We start from the raw sequence: 17,800 nt of genomic DNA, 5'->3' as shown, positions 1-17,800 counted from the left end.
CTAAGGTGCCTATAGCTAAGGTACCTAGGTATAGGAACTGTGGGCAGGTACCGTACCTTACGGAAACTTGGACGGGGAAGTGCTCCGTGCGCCGGCTGCCACTCCCCAGTCGGGATGACCTGAAACGGTTCCTTTCAGACGCCGATGCAGGGACGGGAGCACGGAGACTGGGACGGCCAGAGCAAGACGGAACCCCACCCATACTTTCCATTCTTTGAGGTTCGCTATCGCTGAACTCCAATCAGCAACCACCGCCAAACTGTGAAGAAAGTCGCGCGCAACAAAACAACCGGTCGCACTGACGCCTGACGCAGCGTCTCACCATCCCGAAGCCTCGACGACCATTGCCAAGCATTCATCCCGGAGAATTCCAGACTCTCGGAACCGTTCCCCCTTCAGGTCTGCTTTGTGGCTTGCGTTGCGGCTTATCGCTCTCTCGCTTTCTCTCTCCAGGTGCTCTACCTGGTTGCACCCAGCGTTGATCTCACAGCAACTGCGACAAGACGCCCGCCCATCGACAATAATTCGACCTCAACTGGAACTCATCATGCCGGTCTCGTTGAAGTATAGTGAGCATCATTATGCTCCCGACAATGAGCTTCAGAAGCTAGGCGTCTGGGAGTACCCTGTTGCCACTGACGATGTGTCCAAATACTGGGTCGTGTGAGTGCCACTCGTTCTTGTCACGACAGCTTCGCTAACTCACATATTCGACTAGTTGGATCCATGGTGGTGCTTGGCGAGACCCCCGGAAGACCTTCCAGGACTTCACACCTTCCATCCGAGAAATCGTCAAGGCCTCCTCTGTTCCCAAGAATGAGATCCGCGGCTTCATCAGCATTGACTACCGTCTCTCCCCGCACCCCCTCTTCCCGCAAGACCCCGCTGTCACTGCGCCGGCGGAGCTCCGCTGCGCTCAACATCCGGACCACCTCCGTGACATCTGGTCGGCCCTCGCCTTCCTCCAGCGCCGATACAACATTCAGGACCGCTACATTCTCATGGGCCATTCGGCCGGTGCTACACTCGCCCTTCAGCTCCCCATGGGATCTTCCTCCCTCGGCGCCGCTCCTCTACCCGACGTACAAATGCCAAGGGCCATTGTGGGAATTTCTGGCATCTATGAGCTGAATGCCTTCAATGGCCGTCACGACGAAAACTACACGCAGTTCATTGCTGGTGCTTTTGGCAACGATCAGTCAGCCTGGAACAAGGTTGTGCCCGCTACTTTTCCCGGAAGCTTCAAGGAAGCATTGCCCAAAAAGCCGTTGATCATGCTGGCTTGGTCCCCCGATGACACGCTGGTCGACGAGCCCGAGATTGATGGAATGGCCTCCAAGCTGAGGAATGACGGTGTCGAGTGCACAGTCATTAAGAACCTTACCCACGATCATGACTTTGTCTGGGAAGATGGCAAGCAGATTGCGAGGTTGCTTTCCGAAGCGCTCGAGTTATTGAGAAAGAGCTAAGACTCGTGGCTCATGTCGCAATCAACCATGTTCATTCTACCTTACGCATATCCCACATGTGCTTGGGTTTCCCCCGAGTCGCTCTATGACCCGCTTCTATCAAGATACCATTCCCCATGACCATCCATATGATTTGCAGTCCGTCTGCCTCTGTCTTTCAACTGGCATTACAACTTGGCACCCCAAGCTTTCCCCGCCTTGGCTACCCTCGCCGCTCCTACTGTCAGCGAGCCTGCGATGATCACCACTCCGCCCCAGATCTGAGCTCCGAGATACTGCCCTCCCGATCTGTCGATGATGGCACCGGCCGTTGGAGGTCCAGCTAAAGACGCGAAACCGGACAACGTCGCAATCATACCAAACCGCGTCCCCATCTTCTGCGGGTCAGCCGTCAGGCTTGCCAAAGCGCCTACGAAGACGCCCTGTGCTGCTCCGTTGGACAGGCCGAAGAAAACGCTGAAAATATACATGCCAGTCCTCGTCTTCACCCCTATCCAGACAAATTCCATGCAGCCCAGAATAAACGTCATCAGCATGAAGGTGTTGATTGGGCCGAGGTAGCGGTCGGCAACGTATCCAACTACTGGCCGACTAGGGATGCCCAAACCATTGGTGATCAGAAGCAAAGAGACAGACTCCGTCGTTGAGAAGCCCACGACTTTTCGGGCGTACGTGTTGATCTACCGCAACGATTAACGCTTGACGCCTGGAATAAGTGCCACACAGTTCAGAAGACCCACATAAAAGAAACCAAAGTACAGCGCCATGAAATAGAGGAAGACACCCAGCGCGAACAATATATAGGGCGCTTCTCGAAACGCTCCCCACTCGACAAATGGGCCAGATCTTCGGGGCGGAAGTCTGGGACGCAGCAAAACGTTTGCTATGATGGAAACAGCGAGTGCGACGAAGGCAGAGCAGCGCACAGCCCATGGGAATCCGACCTGGGGGATAAGGTACTGTAGTGTAGAGGGAAAGATCAAGCTGCCGACGCCAGTGCCTGTGGCTGAGATGGCCAGCGCGAGAGATCGTCTCTCTTTGAAGTATGATCCGATGATGGCGACGCTTGGCATGAACAACACCCCCAAACCCATACCGGTACATATTCCCTGGGCGAGCATGATCTGCCAGTATGTGGTGCACAAACTCGTCATGAAGGTGCCAAAGACGACAACAGTGCAGCCCACGAGAACCGCTTGCCGTGCGTATCCCGCATCCGTCAGGCGGCCAGAGATTGTACAAATGGCAAACGTCAGGAAGATTTGAATCGAGCCAATCCACGATATTTGGGCTGACGGCAAGTGCAGCTTCTCAGTATAGTACAGTTGGTAGACGCCGAACGTTGCCGGATAGCCCCATGCCAGCGCGTTCAGCATGTTGCCAGCTAGGACCTGGGACCATGCTGTCCATCCTCCTTCCGGGTACACCAGGTCATGCTCGGCGGACCATTCTCGGACGTCGTTAGGCGCGCCCGCAGTTGTGGTTGTCGCTCCATTCTGGCACTTGTCCGAGTTGCTGGCCGGTCCGGGGCATTCAACGGTGCTCCGGACGATGTCTGTCGTTTCGGTCATTGTTAAACGACAGCAAGCTGCTGATTACTTGGAGCTGCTGAAATGATTACACGTCTGTTTCGAAAAGTTCATGGAGTCCACCGAAGGAATTTATCCCAATAATATGTAGCCCAGGAAGCGGTTCAACAATGTCCAAAAAAAGATCGGAAAAGTTATATAATCGTCGTGGCCAAAGATGCTGGAAGCGGTGGGAGTCTAGCTTTGTATTAGTAAAAACAGACGGCCGAGATCGCCCCTCCCGTCAACCGAAAGGTACCGGAGAGACTGAGAAACGGACGCGGTAGTAGGGCCCGGGCTTATTCCCGCTGCGGCGGTCGGAAGCGGACCCCACGAAAAAACTCTCGACATTTTTCCTCTTCTGCGACTGGGCGCACGTCTTGTACGCCTTGCGCCTTTGCGCCTTACATTAGCAGACAAGCTATGCGCCATCCGGCGCTCGGCAAAATAGCGGGTGGCCGACGGAAAGCGCCCGCCATTATCGTCGGCGTGAGGATCCCGGGGTGACTTTCCCAGGTCGTGAAACCACACCGGTGAATAAAAGGCCTGCTATTCCCCGGTAGTCTGTAGGCTGCCTTGGATGTCGGACTGGCGGGTTTATTTGCTCCCGTCCTCACCGTCAGTCCTGCGAGCTGCTCGACGGGCCTTATCAGTCGCTGAATCGTCTCCGCAGCTGTCGTGTAGGCCATTTCATGCTTACCGTCAAGCAACCATTCATATCTTAGAAAACCAACTGGTCTAGGCTAGGACTATCTGCATTGAAACTCGGTGTAAATTGTCCATCAACTTTGCTGGGCAAGCTTAAATGCATCGTGAAGAACACCGCCGAGATGCACAGGAAGTGCCCGACTCTTGTAGTGTCCGTAAAACAGTAGCTCCGATATTACAACAGAACAAAACCGACAACCGTTATTGCTTGCATAAGCAGGTATCTAACCATAGTAGTTTTACGGCGCAGGATTCCGACACTCACGGAAACCACCAGCGAGAGCGGAGGACAAACGGATTCCCGCCCCACAAAACATCCAACACCGTCGGCGCCGAATCGGATGCGAAGCGCATTCACATTCCCCATCGCACAGCAAGACAACTCTGTCGCATCGCATCGCATCGCATCGCATCGCATCGCGGCACGGCGCAAGCGCACACGCGCGTTATTATCACGTCGCATCAGAGACAACGCACACCACTTGTCCCTTCTCAGCCGATACGGGCCCGACGACAATAATAATAACAACGATGAGACTCGCTCCATGCATCTGGGCCAATTGCGCCTCTGCCAGCCCCAAGGCCTGCTCACCTCCGTCATCCCACGACTCCGCGCTCGCCGCGCCGCGCGACGAGCGCATCAGCTTATCGTGCCGTCCAACCCGGAGGAGCCGCCGCTGGCAATCTGTCTCAAACAAAATACTCCTCTCGCAAAGCAAGCTTTCACGCACTGTGAAATGATCCTCCAGGTATGAGCGAAACGGCTGCTCTCCCCCTTCCCTTCCCTTCCATTTCCCCCCGCTCGTTGGGATAAAAATGGGGACCTGACGTTTTTTTTCGTGTTTCGCCACCGCCTGTCTACCAGCGTAATCTGTCAAGCAAAAAAACAAGGGGCGGGAAGAGGGGAGGAGGGGGGACGCAATCGCAGTTGGGATTCGCGCATCAAGCCCAGTGAAACAGAAGCGCAGAGCGCAGCACTCTAAACACTAAAAAAAGGGCGCAAAGCCATGCCCGCCGACCAACCAGCATACCGTACTGTGCTCCGAAACGAGTAAAAGTAAACAAACATGACAACAACAACAACAACAACAACAAAAACAACGCGCAGCCCATGCGCACCGAACTCACCCAATTGCGCAGCGCAGAAAAAACCCAACTCACCGCTCAATCCAAAACCCAATCCGTAACTCGCTCGCCTCCATCGCTAGTAGCGGGCTCGGGAGCAAATCAACTGCGCAAATTAAGCATCCATAATCTGTTGCAGCTCCAATTGCTTGGTGTGCATACATCGGCACAGCGTAACTGTTCTGGGCTGCTCGAAATCCCGCACAAGAATCGCAGTTCTTCAGCAATCGTGGTCGAAAGTCCCTAAACACTCAACACTGTGAAGTTCAATGCGGGGAGCTATCCATGAGTGCGGGGTTCTCTCGACAAATGACGTAATAATCCGAACCACATGCGCCGAACCACCGTGCACCCCGCCAGCGGAAGTACCTCGTCGAGGCGCCTTAACATTTCACGCGAAGCCCCCCTTCCCCCAGCGGGCCAGTCAGGGCGCAAGGAGCTGGTGCCAGCCCGCGCCAGCTCGAGCTGCGCACGGACCACACACTGTGCTGAGGAACCGCCGTCTTGCGTGCCCGCCACAAAAAAAGGACCACCGCCACCAACCTCCTACCCCTCCCCTCCCTGGCCGAGCCGGAACGGGATGCAACGGCGAGAACCGCGCGCTAGTGTCGGATTGGGCTTAGCCCCGCAGCCATCTTTCAACGACTTCCGTTGTGACGCTCCCCCGCTCCGCCCCGGGGACGGTGCGACAGCGCATTCCGTTTTGCGCCGTCGCCAACTTCAACCGATGGTCGCATCACGCCGGAACATGTTTTGATGATCAATGTCTTTTTTGTTTACTTGGCCTTTCTTTGTAGTAAGCTTTGCCACTAAGAAAAACAGTCGTATCGTAGCCGCATCGCCTCTCCCTTTCCCCCACACTTTCCTTCCAACGGGAAAATCCAGAGAGGAAAAAGCTCAACAGAAATAGGAGTGGTGAAGCTCGGTGTGCGCAAGCCCCCACCTCCTCACCAATATAGGAAACAACGTAGCACGAAACTGCAGGCGAGCGATTCTTCCCATCATCCTCATCCGCGGACAATTTGAACCATGCGCGAGCCCCGTAACAGTCTCTCGCCTGCAAGTCGCAGAAAACCGCCTTATTTTTGTTTGTCCTTCCCCCTTCCGGCCTATCCCACATCCCTCTCCCGACTTATCCCTTGACCACCACAGACGCAGGCGCAGGCGCACATGGATATGCGCGCGTGTTCATGCCTGTGTACCAACACGTCCGCTTGCTTTTTCAACTTTCCGTCGCCCTTCACATCGTACAGTTGCACAACTTCGCCAAAAACTGTAGCTCTCTGTCGCCACGACTTCGCCAGCATTGAAGAAAATAGAGCAAGACAGAAAAACATGATGCGCGCAACAAAACAGAAAGAAACAGTAAACAGCAAAAAAACACCGCTTCCCATAAAACAGATCCGAAACGCCAAAAGGAGTGTGACTGACAGTCCTCACCCGGCAAACCCCGATTAACCCCCCGCCGAGTCTTTATCCCCCGCCCTTTGCCAGGTGGTCTTGTGTGACCAGACCGTAGAGAAAAGAAATCAAGAATCCCTCCACCTCATACTGCAGCCGTAGATAGCACTCAGTGGCGTGCTAGTCCAAGCTTCCCCAATCATTGTTAAACATTGCTGTTACCAAACACCGGCAGGCCAATATCCTCATCCTGGTAGAGACAGTGTTGAACCTCCGTGGTACCGGCGCTACGCCGAGTGACCGAGGGTGGAAAATCGTTTGCGAGACACGGTTGCTTTACCGTTTCCTCTTCTTGTTCTTGTCGGCGACAGCGGCCGTCGTGGAGATGGGCGCAGCTGGAAGGAGAATGGGTTGCATGGGGTTGGTGATGTCCTCCTTCTTAATGGGGACACCCATGTGTCGGCCATAGCGACCCTTGCGACCATTGCCCTCGTCCTCGCTGATACACTGATCGGCACTGAGGCCGGCGTCGCGGCATCGTCCGCAGGGCCGCTGTCTGTCGCAGCCCTTCTTGCTCTTGCGGCATCGCTGGCAACGAGGCTTGGCAGAGAGATCCAGCTGCTCCTCTTCGCCAGGAGCACCGGGGACGGTGGGAGCAGAAGCAATTGACGGCTTGCGCGACGGAGGCAGGGAAGCAGGTGACATGGGGCCATTGCTCGCGGTGGCGGAAGCTTTCTTGGGCTTGGCAATGGTGGGACGGGGAACCTTGCTGACCTTGGGCTTGGGCTTGGACCCGGGCAGTTGGGTCTTGGGCCTGGCGTCCGGGAGATTGGTCTTGTTCTTCAAAGCCTCGGGCTTGCGCTCCGTGTTGGCCGGGACGTCGGGAACGTCCTCCATGTCGGCATCATCACCGCTCGTCTCGATGCTCGGCTGAGGGATGAAGTGGCTTTCCGTGGTCTGGTACATCTTGCGCATGATGCCGGCAGCATCCAGCTGCTGGCGCTGGGAAGCCGAGCACTCTTCCTCGCTCTCGCTGTCGCCGTCACTAGTGGCTCCAGTGGACGAGGCGGCATCGGCGCGACCGCTGAAGGTATCGTCGAGGGTAGAAGCGGAAGTGCGACCGTGTGAAATGTTGGACATTTCACCCAGACGCATAAGCTGGATAGCCACATCCTTGTCCTCCTCCGACATGCAACTGCCAACAGTGGGGTCCGGAGTCGGCAGGATTCCACCCATGCCACCATAGTTACTGCCCTGTCCGGGGTACCCAATGCTGCCACGAGCATGGCGCTCCGAAGATGGCGTCGCATAGTACCCACCATGACCGTATCCGTTATTGTGGCTCTGCGGAGACTGCAGAGGGATGGGATTCGTGAAGGGGTTCTGGCCCGGCTGCACGAAGGGGAAAGAAGCTCGCTGAGGTTCGCTGCGACGAGCAGGGGACACGGAGGGGTTCGACGTGGCCGCCGGCATCTGCGGAGGCGCAAACAATGGAAGCTCCTGTGATGAGGGAGATGAGTATGAAGAGATTACGGCTTGATAAGGAAGCACAAGTAGCGGTCGGCGAACTTACAGAGCTCTCGAATTTGGCTCGCTTGCGTCGGCCACCCTCTACAATGTTTTCGACACTGATTTCGGTGTTGCCAATCTGCTCCTTGACCCTGCTAGAGCTAGAACCAGGGGCTCCGTCACCGCTGCTGTAACCATTGACACTGTCACTGTAAATGTCGGCGTGGCCATTGGCGCCAGTATCTCTGTTCTTGGAGGAGCGAGATCGACCCTTCTTGGAGGTTGTGTTGGCAGAGCCGCTGCGTCGGCCGCGGCCGACATTGGGCGACGGACTGCGCTTCCGAGAGGTCCTAGATGAGGGTCTGGAGACTTCATGGCCAAAGCGATGCGGAGGCTGAAGTGTCGGGTAGCCGTCCGCCCCATAATGTGGCGGAGCGCCGACAGGAGCATGTTGGTAAGTAGAGGGCGGGACAAAAGGGCTAGTGGAAGAAGGGGGTTCCTCAATGACTCTGACATAGACAACCATGTTGTCGCGGAAGTTCTCGTATCTGGCGATGAGAGTTATGCCTTGGTCATCCTCGAAGCTGACGCCCTTTGAGCCGGTCGGCCCCGAGTACAGACCGTAAAAGTTCTTGACGGTGGTGACAATGGAGTCAGTGGTGTCGTGAGGGTAAATTTGAACTCGCATAGGGAGTCGCGCACGGTATTGTGGTGACTCTGTGAAGAGGAGTTCAAATGCGACGTTCTTGGGTGACACCGTCTGCCGGGGCGAAACGCTGCCCTGGTTGGAGTTGGGCCCCGAGTGGCCGTTGACGGCACTTGAGGGTGACATGCTCGTCATTTTGATGTATGTTATTGAGTCGATGGATTTGAATGGAGGATGGTCGGATGAAGGGGGGTTGATGGAGGATGCGGTGGTGCAATGGAGGGTGGTCGTGAACTTGGCACAGGATGGTTGAGGTCCTGAGCTGAGCTGGTGGGCGGTCGACTAGAATGGTGGCCGACTGCCGACGAGTCCAAATTCGAGTCGGATCGACAGCGGAAACGAGCTGTCTTGCTCCAAATGATCTATCAGAGGCGTTGCAACGAGCGCTCTGTGTCGTCGTGTGGTCAGCGCCAGACGGGGCGATCTGACCAAGACGCTGCCGGAGCGAACGGTCGGGGGATGGGGGGAGAGGAGGAGTCGTGAAGAATCTAGATCATGGACTGGAGGGGATTAGCCATGGAATGCCGACGAAGGCAGAGACGGATCGGTTGGACGGTTATGATGACCTGTCGGCGGGTTGGGAGGAGGAGGAGAAGATGTGTGTAGGAAGGAGAGGTGAGGTGAGGTGAGGAGAGGAGTAGAGGAGGAGGTTGAACTGGGGAGTGCGTCGGGGAGCGGATGTAGCGAAGCAGCGAGGGGACCGATAGAGCAACGAGAGAAGCACGAGGAAGGGAATGCGACGAGGACGGGTGCTCAGGGACATGAAGCCTTGATCGCAAAGACCAAAAGGACGGATAAGACTCACTCTCGACGAAGGCCGTGGTGTTGAATGATGGGAATCCGGTGGGCAATTCGCAGGTTTGTGTGCATGAGAGGGAAAAAGAGGAGCCCGGCGAGGATATGATTTTGTCTGCGGTGAGTTGCTGCTGTTCCAGTTTCCCAAGCCAGACCAGCCAGTCCAGTCCTGTTGCAGCTCAGTTCAATCTTGCTGGGTCTGCGCTCACTAACATGGAGCGCAAGGCAAGTCCAGCGGCCCAAGGTGCACGTCTTTTCTGCAGCCACTGTGGAGGACCCACCGGTTGGGGACGACAGTGCGCCAGACTGTGTGCAAATGTTTCTCGTCCGGTTCAGGCGCCTTCAGGGCGTGGTGCGCTGTAGTGAGGTGATAGTGCCCGCTGAAGCTTTGGAGCAGCTGAGGCGTGTTCCGACGCTTCAGGGGCGGACAGCCTGGAGCAGGCGCGGTAGCAGCCTACCTTACCTACGCAGTACGGAGGTAGGTAGGTAAGGTAAGGTAGGTACCTGCCACGTCCTGTCCTCGCACGACGGGAACAGGAGGCGCTGAGGGTGAGGTGGGCAGTCTGGCTGGGGCCCAACCTGCCTACCGACCCTGCCGACCCTACAGCAGCTCGTTAGCTCGCCCCAGATACAGGGCCCTGGCCAGTAATTCCCTTGAAAAACAGGGTACCTGCCGCACTTCACCGCAGAGTGGGTGGCACCTGGACCCGCCCGTCCCGTCCACGCCCGGCGCTCTCCTGGCCAGCTCACGCCTGCCCTGAGGGAGGTGCCCAGAGGTACCTTAGGTACCTTACCTACCTTACCTTACCTACCTACCTAAGTGAGGTACCACCCACCTCAGAGGTAGATGACCTTCACTGGTGAATCAGATACCTCATTGCCGCAGGCGCATTTGCGCTGGCGCTCTCTGGGCCTCTTGTCGACTTGATTTTGCGCTTCCGTATCATGCTTTCAGTCTGTCTGCGTCTTTGCAGAGGAAATCAGTTGTTGCCAGGGCCTCAGGGGCGACCGGAGGAGGGGGCGCCGGACGGGGGCGGAAGTCGTCTATGCTTGCGCAACTTGGGGCGCTTCGCATCACCGCCGCCGCACATCAGCGTCAGCGACCATCGCCCATCGACCAGCCAGCCAGCAGCAAGCAAGCAAGCAGGCAAAGCGGACAGCGAACAACGAACAACGAACAGCGCGCAAGTCGCAATGGAGCCGTCGACCGGCCATACAGAGCACGGCAGCGCAGCGCAGCAGAGCGGACACTACTATGTAAGGTAGGCACCTGCTGGACCGGACAGGGTCTGAGGTGGCCAAAGACGACTGGACGGCGCAAAGCAAAGGCAATGGAGTTATGGAAAGGCGAAGGCGGTCAAACAAGTCAAGATCTGGCCTGGCCTGCCTGCCTGCCTTGCCTGGGCTGGCGTTGATCCATCAAATCTCGCGAGTGCCTATTTGCGGATATGATGGCCTCTCGCCGCACCGGAAGGTAATTACAGCCTTCTAGAAGCCTCAATCTCTGTCCACGAGGTCTAGGGAGGACAGGGGCCAGACAATTGACTGACTTTTGCCCGTTAAGGACCGTCCTGCTCCATCTTGGATGTCTCGTTTAACATTATCTCGACACAAGACACACTCTCTCTACCCTGCGCTCGTGGCATAGCATACCTACATCCAAAGCCTGCCGTTCAAGGATGCCCACTGGTCGACTTGTCGGAACAATTTCAGACGTCCGTGGGTGTGTGTTTGTGGTGCGCGCGTGTGTCCGTCCAGCTGTGTGTCCATGTATTGCGTACACTTTCGCCTGGCCTCGAGTAAGGTACATACATATATGGACGCTCACACAGGCAATAGAAAACATCGGCTACATTATGTACACACACATGCGAACTTTTGTTTCGTCTCCCTCTTTACCTACCCATCTGTCTTCCTTACCCTACTACCAGCTACTAACCAGTTACTTTCCTGATGACGGTTATGTAACGGCGCACCGGAACGACCAGATACGTGCGCACCGGTATCCGAACTGATGACGAGCAAGCGCCCCATGATGTGCAAGGAATATATGGCCCTTTGGCCCTCTTGTCTCGCTCCTCACCACACCCCATGTCTCTTCACCAATCGCACTCTGCCCTGCTTCCATGCCTCGTGTCGGTTCGGCTCAGCCCAGCCCAGCCCAGCCAGCAGAACAACGCAACGGACGACCTGAAGGAACAACAACTGACCGGGGCAGGCTGGCCACCGACAAACGAATGACGGCCTACAGGGCTAAAGTGAAGGAAGTGACAGAACGGTAAAGCCATATGCTTCACGGGTCTCCGGCGCCCCAGTAAGACCGCAGCGTCATGTCTCCGCGAGCAAACAAGACACGCAAAAAACCTTCCTGCTCCTCACCTTATTTATCACGGGTACCATCCATGGACAGCCAGACCTGTTCCTCCTCGCTTCCTCCAATTCGCCCAGCCATCCCTGTCCGGTCTGAGCCATCGAAACCTCGTCAATCCTGGCCATGCCCGCAGGCCTTCAGGCCATCCATGATCCCAACCAATCCCATCGAGTCCAGCTCACCTTTAATCCAATGCGATGCGATGCGATATACATTGCGCCTGGGAGTACTTCTCACTCTCTTTCCTGAAAAGTTGCCAATATCTCGTATGTACGGATACACACTCACACACTCCGCTAGATGGGCGCGGCGACAGCAGTTCAACTGATTGACATTATGCCTTGCCGTTTCTGCTTCCAGCCCTCCAATACCCGGACCCTCCGAGGGGCCAGGGACGCCAGATCGGACCCGATTGCGACTCGACTGCCGTGCCTTGGGGCCAAGACCCAGAGACTGCGAGGGATATGTACATACTTATCCCACCTCCCTCCCTCCCGCCTGCGCTGCAAGATTCGGATTGATAACTGCGGCGCTTCGCAGCGCGCCATCCCACCCTACCCGTACCAAGAAAGCATTCATGTTTGCGCACACACGAAGAGGAGGAAATCGGAGCGCCATGGTCGATCTGTGTCGGGGCATCTCGCGTGAGCCATCCCTCATGTTCACCCCTCGCCATTCCATTCGTATGGAGGTTGGCCCGTATCAGCTCCGTCATCTGCGCTTTGCGACTGGTGCCGGATCGCCCGCCAGTCACAAGGTCCCATATGCCATATGCCCCGTTATGTGTGTGTGACTTGAAGATGGATGTTGGATGTCGTCCTGACCTGTGCTTCCGTGGCCGGCTAGCACCCCTCTTCTGACTTGACAATTGAGGACCGCGATGGCACAATTTCGCGACGGCCGACTTGGTCTTGTCATTTCTATGTTACACCAGCCCCAGACATCCATCGGCCGACCCTGTTCCCATTCCCATCCTCTCCATCATGACTGGCCTACCCGGATGGCACACTGGCAACATAAGTACATGTTCCGCTCTACCACCGCCACTGTTACCACGCATACATACACATGAACACCCGTCGGCGACGACGCCAGAACTGCAGGTCCGGCATGGCGTCTGCTAGCGTTTTGGCGCCAACCCCAACCCAATCCTGGAGCCGTTTATCTGACCTAGCCGTCCATCCAATGCCTCCAAGTTCCAGAGGGCGAGCTTCTAACCACGGCTCCTAGCCCATGTCGCAAACGCCATGAGCGCATTAGGCGGCGCTGGCCGGTGCCATGATATCCGCGACCGAACAGCGCGGGCAGCCTGTCAGGCGGAGAATGTAGTCTTGTTAGGTGAAATGATCTGCGAGCTATTTGGGGGCCCTCCCCAAGAGCCAGCCCGTTCGTGAGCTCCAGTGTTTGCCTTCCTCCGCGGTAGCAGCTGTTTCGCCCGTGTGAGACAACCCCCAACGCAGGCCCACCGACACCTTCAACTCGCAGCGATCAAGGTGCCTGGTGGTTCGCAGTAGCAATCAAGACGCAGGCCGGCTGGCGGTAATGATAACGATACAGGCACGCGCATACTTTGGAATATACATATAGCAGGCACACGGAGCGCGGGACAAGGACGACACAAACCTGTCGCGAGCCACATGGCCCAGCGAGCCAATGGCATCGCCGTTTCGGCCAAGCTCGAGGCGCCGTGAGTCTCGCGGAGCAGGGGGGTCGAAAGGTCAAGAACGATGGCGGCCGGAGAAGGGTGGTCGAAGCGCAGGCCGGGCCTGATGCGTACAAGACAAGGCGGAACACATTGGCAAATAAACGGATGCTCAACATGATAATACCCAGAGCCGCTCGCTCAGCTTGGTCTGGTCTGGTTTCAACCGTCAACCCTCTCGATCGCTCGCCTGCTTGGAGGGAAGAGTTCGTGCGCAATGTAACTGGCATCAACATAAGCTTCAATGCCGTCGGATCATGAACCCCAGGCTCTCGTTTCATGCTGCCGCGTCTCGGCTACTTCTGCTAGTATATGAGCGCGGCGGAGGGAAATACAAAGCCACAGAGAACGTCGCAACAATTTGGCCAAATATTGAACATCTGTCAAGCTGGAGCTGTAGTCCGTCCGGTATAGCCATATTCAAACACACATAACACCTAGAGAAGGGATCGTTCAACTGTCCGGACCCCCTCTGCGCAGCTTCGGTGCGTTGCTCGCACGGTAGTTGGTTTGCGCACGAGGATTCCCGCCTGCGCCTAGCAGCAGCAGCAGCAAGGCACACGCGGTAAGGTGCTCGCTGCGATCCGCGGGCGGAGAGCTTATCAGATAGGGTGGCCGGGGATGTTTTGCGCCGCAGGTCACTACGAGGCAAGATTGGGCCAGGCCGTCATGTTACGGTTGTATGCGCTGGTCGGGGTTTCAAATGCGAAGCTGTTGCCGAATCATCTTCAAGAGAGAGACGCGACATGGCAAGGAAGACGGCAGTCGTGGCCATCGTCCAAGGTGTGTGTGTGTGTATGTGTGTTTTTCTGCCGCATGCTGTGCGGATACATGGCAGCTGGCACTCCAGAATCTGATTTAACCAGCCCCTCCAACTGCTGCTCGTTACGTTTGTTCAGATGTCGCCGTCGCCGCCTTTGCTTGGCTCGAGGAATCCCCACCTCATGTAGACGCAAAGGTAACACTAACAGGAGTGGCAGCTCTCGTCTCGCGCTTTGCGACAGGATGGGATGGCATGGGCAACGACCGATGATGGGTGGTGGGTTGTGGATCGCGCCCGCATCTTGTTGGTCTGCGGTTCGTCTTTGGGCTGTCTTCATTCTTTCTCTCTGCGTCCGCGGTGCGGAGAAGGGCAGCGGGTTGATGAACTGGCACTGGATAATGCAGGCCCCAACAATTCGCTTCGCCAATCGGGGAGTTCAGAGGCATGCCGCACTCAAAGTACGGTGTGCAACACCTGGCGAGACTTTGCGCCCAGGCTCCAGATTCCCTCGCAGGGGTGAGCTATCTTTCCTGAACGCAGCCATCGCTCTTTGTTTTGCGTTACCTCGCAGGTTGGGGCTCCACTGCCACGTCGAGGTTTGGGAGGCTTGCTATTGGGAACTGAACATGGCTTCATCGAGGACCCTTTTTCTTGCTAGTCTTCTGGTGGGATTGGGGAGGCGAAAAGGGCTTGATTCGAGTCGCATTCTGCGTGTCTGCCCAGTCGTTGCGGCCAGTCGACCCGATTAGCTCGTGGGCCCCGTCAATATGCCATGCCATGCCATGCCATGCCATGCTCTGTTCATCCCACCACCAACGCGGCGGCGACACATTGAAGCAAGCACTGCAGTTGAGACCGGTCTTGCAGAGATGGACTCGACGTCGATTCGTTCTCGGCTCCCGCCAGCGAGCTGCGAGGATCTCATCGCTTGACGGGCAGAGATGGACGGGTATGACCAAGCTAGCAGATGGAGCCGTGGTGCGCTGGATTCTGCCGGGAAGATCGGCGCCTGCCCGCGCATTTTGGCTTCAACGCATTTGGCGCAGAGTGAGTGAGTGAGCAAGTGAGCGGAGGCGGCATCAGTCAAATTCTGCAACCCTTGTGCGTCACACTCGACTTATTCTGTCTTTTGCGCATGGTTGGGCTACTTTCGCCACGCCACTTAGCCCCTCTCTCTGTGGACTCTCAAATCGATCCATAGCTTCTCCTACGAAGCGCGCATACAGGATGGGGTGCGCTCGCGCAAACATACTCACACACACACACACTCTCTCTCTCTCTCTCTCTCTCTCATGTTCGATGCGCAGTGGAAGACGAAGCTATTGGCGGCGCGGCAAGTGTGGAAAGAAAGTTGCGACGACGTAGGGTCTTCCAGGGCAGCGGGCGTACCGTGCGCGAATTCTGGCTTTGCACTGCCGATTCTCCAGTTTTTGTGTGCTGCGACATGTTGCAGGGGGTACGTTCGAAGTCGTCGCATAGGTACGTGCTGAGGACAGGGGGGGGGAGCTTTCCTTCAAACTGCGCAGTGCGCTGCGCCTATCCCCAGACTGGCTGGCTGACTGTGACAGTTGATGATTGACGGCGGTGGGATGGGACGATGCCCTATGATATAAAGCCAGCTGAGCCGTGGCCAATTCCAAAACATGGTCGCATGCTGGGTGAGGGTGTGCGACTGAACGGAATGGACACATGTGTGTGTGCGATCGAGCAAGAGAATGCGCCGAAGCCAGTCTGATGGCGGCGCCCCTCCGTCCGGTCGCCGCCGGTTTTGCGCTTTTGGCCTTGTGCCTGGGAGCAGAAGGTCATCCTAGCGCAGAGAAGCGAAGCGCAGGGCAGCGCAGCGTCGTGCGGGATTGTGGTGGTCGTATCCTGCCATGTCCAGCTTGCGTGGCGGCGGGCGGATGATTGCCATTGAGGGGTGAAAAGGGAGCTGGTATGCCCATCATGCAGACATATTAATTGCCCGCGCACATCCCGGCTGGTCCCTGACGACATGTCGCTTCCGTCATGCATTTGGCGAGAGGCATCGCCAACGTCGGACGAGTCGCAATCCTTCCTAGAATCAACCCGATCAAAATAAACAAAGCAGAGTGAATGCTTTAGGCGCATCGCGTTGCGCCAATGCGACTGGCCAGATGCGACGGCCTGCAAGACGGGTCTCTCGCTGCCTCTACCAATACCAATGCCGGTCGCAGGTTGTTGGGCCAGGCGCGTACGTCCAATTCCGTCGCAATTGTCGCCATATGCGCCAGGCGAGTGAGAAGGGGCGCCGGTCGTGAAAGAGGATCCAGCGCACAAAAAAAAAACGCGCCGGGGGTACGAGAGTTTTGGCGATGAGTCGCAACACTGATGATTCGCGGTGGATTCCCTTTGGTGCTGCGCAATGCTGTTGCCGCGACCTGGACCTTGACCTTGACCTCCTAGCTATATCTGCGCCCGACATCCTCCACGTGACCAGGTGGCAGGTTCGCGTTCGCCGCCCAGCGCGCTAGGGGCTTTGGACCCTGACGACTGTAATGATCGAAAGGACGATGGAATGGGGTCGAATCCAGCTCAAAAGTCACTGAAGGCTTTAAAAACCTATAGCAATGAGTTTTTAAAGTCGATTGAAGGTAAGTATTGAGCTTTACGGCTGCTATCGACCGAAGCTTCAAATTGACTGTCATCCAGGAGACGCGACGAGGGAGGAAATTCAACATCATCTTCCATATTTAGACTAGCGTTATTTCAGCAGGTGTGGACTCCACTCATGACGACAGGGGTCGGAAGAGCTGCCGAGACTTTACCGAGCTTGCAGCACGCACCTGCACCTGCACCTCACCATCAACGCCTCACCAGTCTGGCTTTCTGGGTTCGATTCACCTCGATACAATCCCTGTCCCTATCTCACAAAAGCTTTTGAATCTTGCGTTCCCAATCTCCCGACATCTGTATGACTCTGTCCCTTTTCCCTTTGCGCCCTACACAGAGTATTGCTCAAACAGCGCCCTGCAATCACCGAGATGGTTCCTGTTCTCACGAATGCCCATGTCGCAAACGCGGAAACGAGTCTCGTCCTTAAAGGCCAGCATCGGCTTTTGACCGCGTGGTCGATGGAATGTAGAACTTATGATCAGTACGGCATTCTCAACAAGATGGTTCGTGGGATTGCCCATGATCGGGTCGAGAAAATGGCCCGATGCGTGTCCCTCTCTACCATATCCTTAGTGCAAGCCCCTGTTCTATGGTACCTTGACATTGCTGTCATCGCTCGTGTGTTCGTCATTGTAACTTGAAACAGCACTGTTGCCGTCGTTCGTATCTCCGTCACCTCAGACATAGTCCCTACCTTTACACAATTCTGCCATCCTCATCTCTACCACAGTCTCTCCAATTCTTCATCGTCTTCCCTCTCTCAAGCACGTCTTTTCCGTGCAATCCATAATCCCATCTGCGATGGCTCAGGTCTTCTCTGCCAATGACCTCCGTCACGCCCAGTAGCGTGTTTCCGCTCAGCTTTATCTTCGCCTATTGCCTGCGACTGTCATAAGCAGGCATTGTCTTTGCGCCCGACTCGTTCAGAAACCAAAGCCAACTTTGCTGACAATAACGAGACTTGAGTGGGTCATTTCCATTTTGTCGCCATTGTCTCATCAGCTCTGATGCTCTACGCTCTTAATCTCTTTATTGTTGAATGCGACATC

General features: G+C 56.2%; 3 protein-coding genes across 3 annotated transcripts; 1 reads left to right on the top strand and 2 right to left on the bottom strand.

Annotated features, from left to right (window-relative positions):
- Nucleotides 1–547: 547 nt before the first annotated feature.
- BNA7-0 (Kynurenine formamidase) lies at nt 548–1,469 on the top strand (the record flags this gene model as incomplete). The annotated part of the gene is made up of 2 exons (XM_032033720.1): nt 548–663; nt 719–1,469. 2 exons carry the CDS (start codon nt 548–550, stop codon nt 1,467–1,469), a joined length of 867 nt encoding a protein of 288 aa, XP_031887062.1.
- A 167-nt stretch (nt 1,470–1,636) lies between these two features.
- On the bottom strand, nt 1,637–3,040 carry apdF-10 (Aspyridones efflux protein apdF; the record flags this gene model as incomplete). Its single annotated transcript, XM_032033721.1, has 2 exons — nt 1,637–2,149; nt 2,210–3,040. 2 exons carry the CDS (start codon nt 3,038–3,040, stop codon nt 1,637–1,639), a joined length of 1,344 nt encoding a protein of 447 aa, XP_031887063.1.
- A 3,567-nt stretch (nt 3,041–6,607) lies between these two features.
- CGGC5_v003705 (putative transcriptional regulatory protein) lies at nt 6,608–8,621 on the bottom strand (the record flags this gene model as incomplete). Its single annotated transcript, XM_032033722.1, has 2 exons — nt 6,608–7,771; nt 7,845–8,621. 2 exons carry the CDS (start codon nt 8,619–8,621, stop codon nt 6,608–6,610), a joined length of 1,941 nt encoding a protein of 646 aa, XP_031887064.1.
- Between the last annotated feature and the right edge of the window lie 9,179 nt (nt 8,622–17,800).

Source organism: Colletotrichum fructicola, assembly GCF_000319635.2.
Source record: "Colletotrichum fructicola Nara gc5 chromosome Unknown KSG_Nara_v1_contig02, whole genome shotgun sequence".
In the NCBI taxonomy this organism is placed as follows: Eukaryota; Fungi; Ascomycota; class Sordariomycetes; order Glomerellales; family Glomerellaceae; genus Colletotrichum; species Colletotrichum fructicola.
This window is presented reverse-complemented; position numbering and strand designations above follow the sequence as displayed.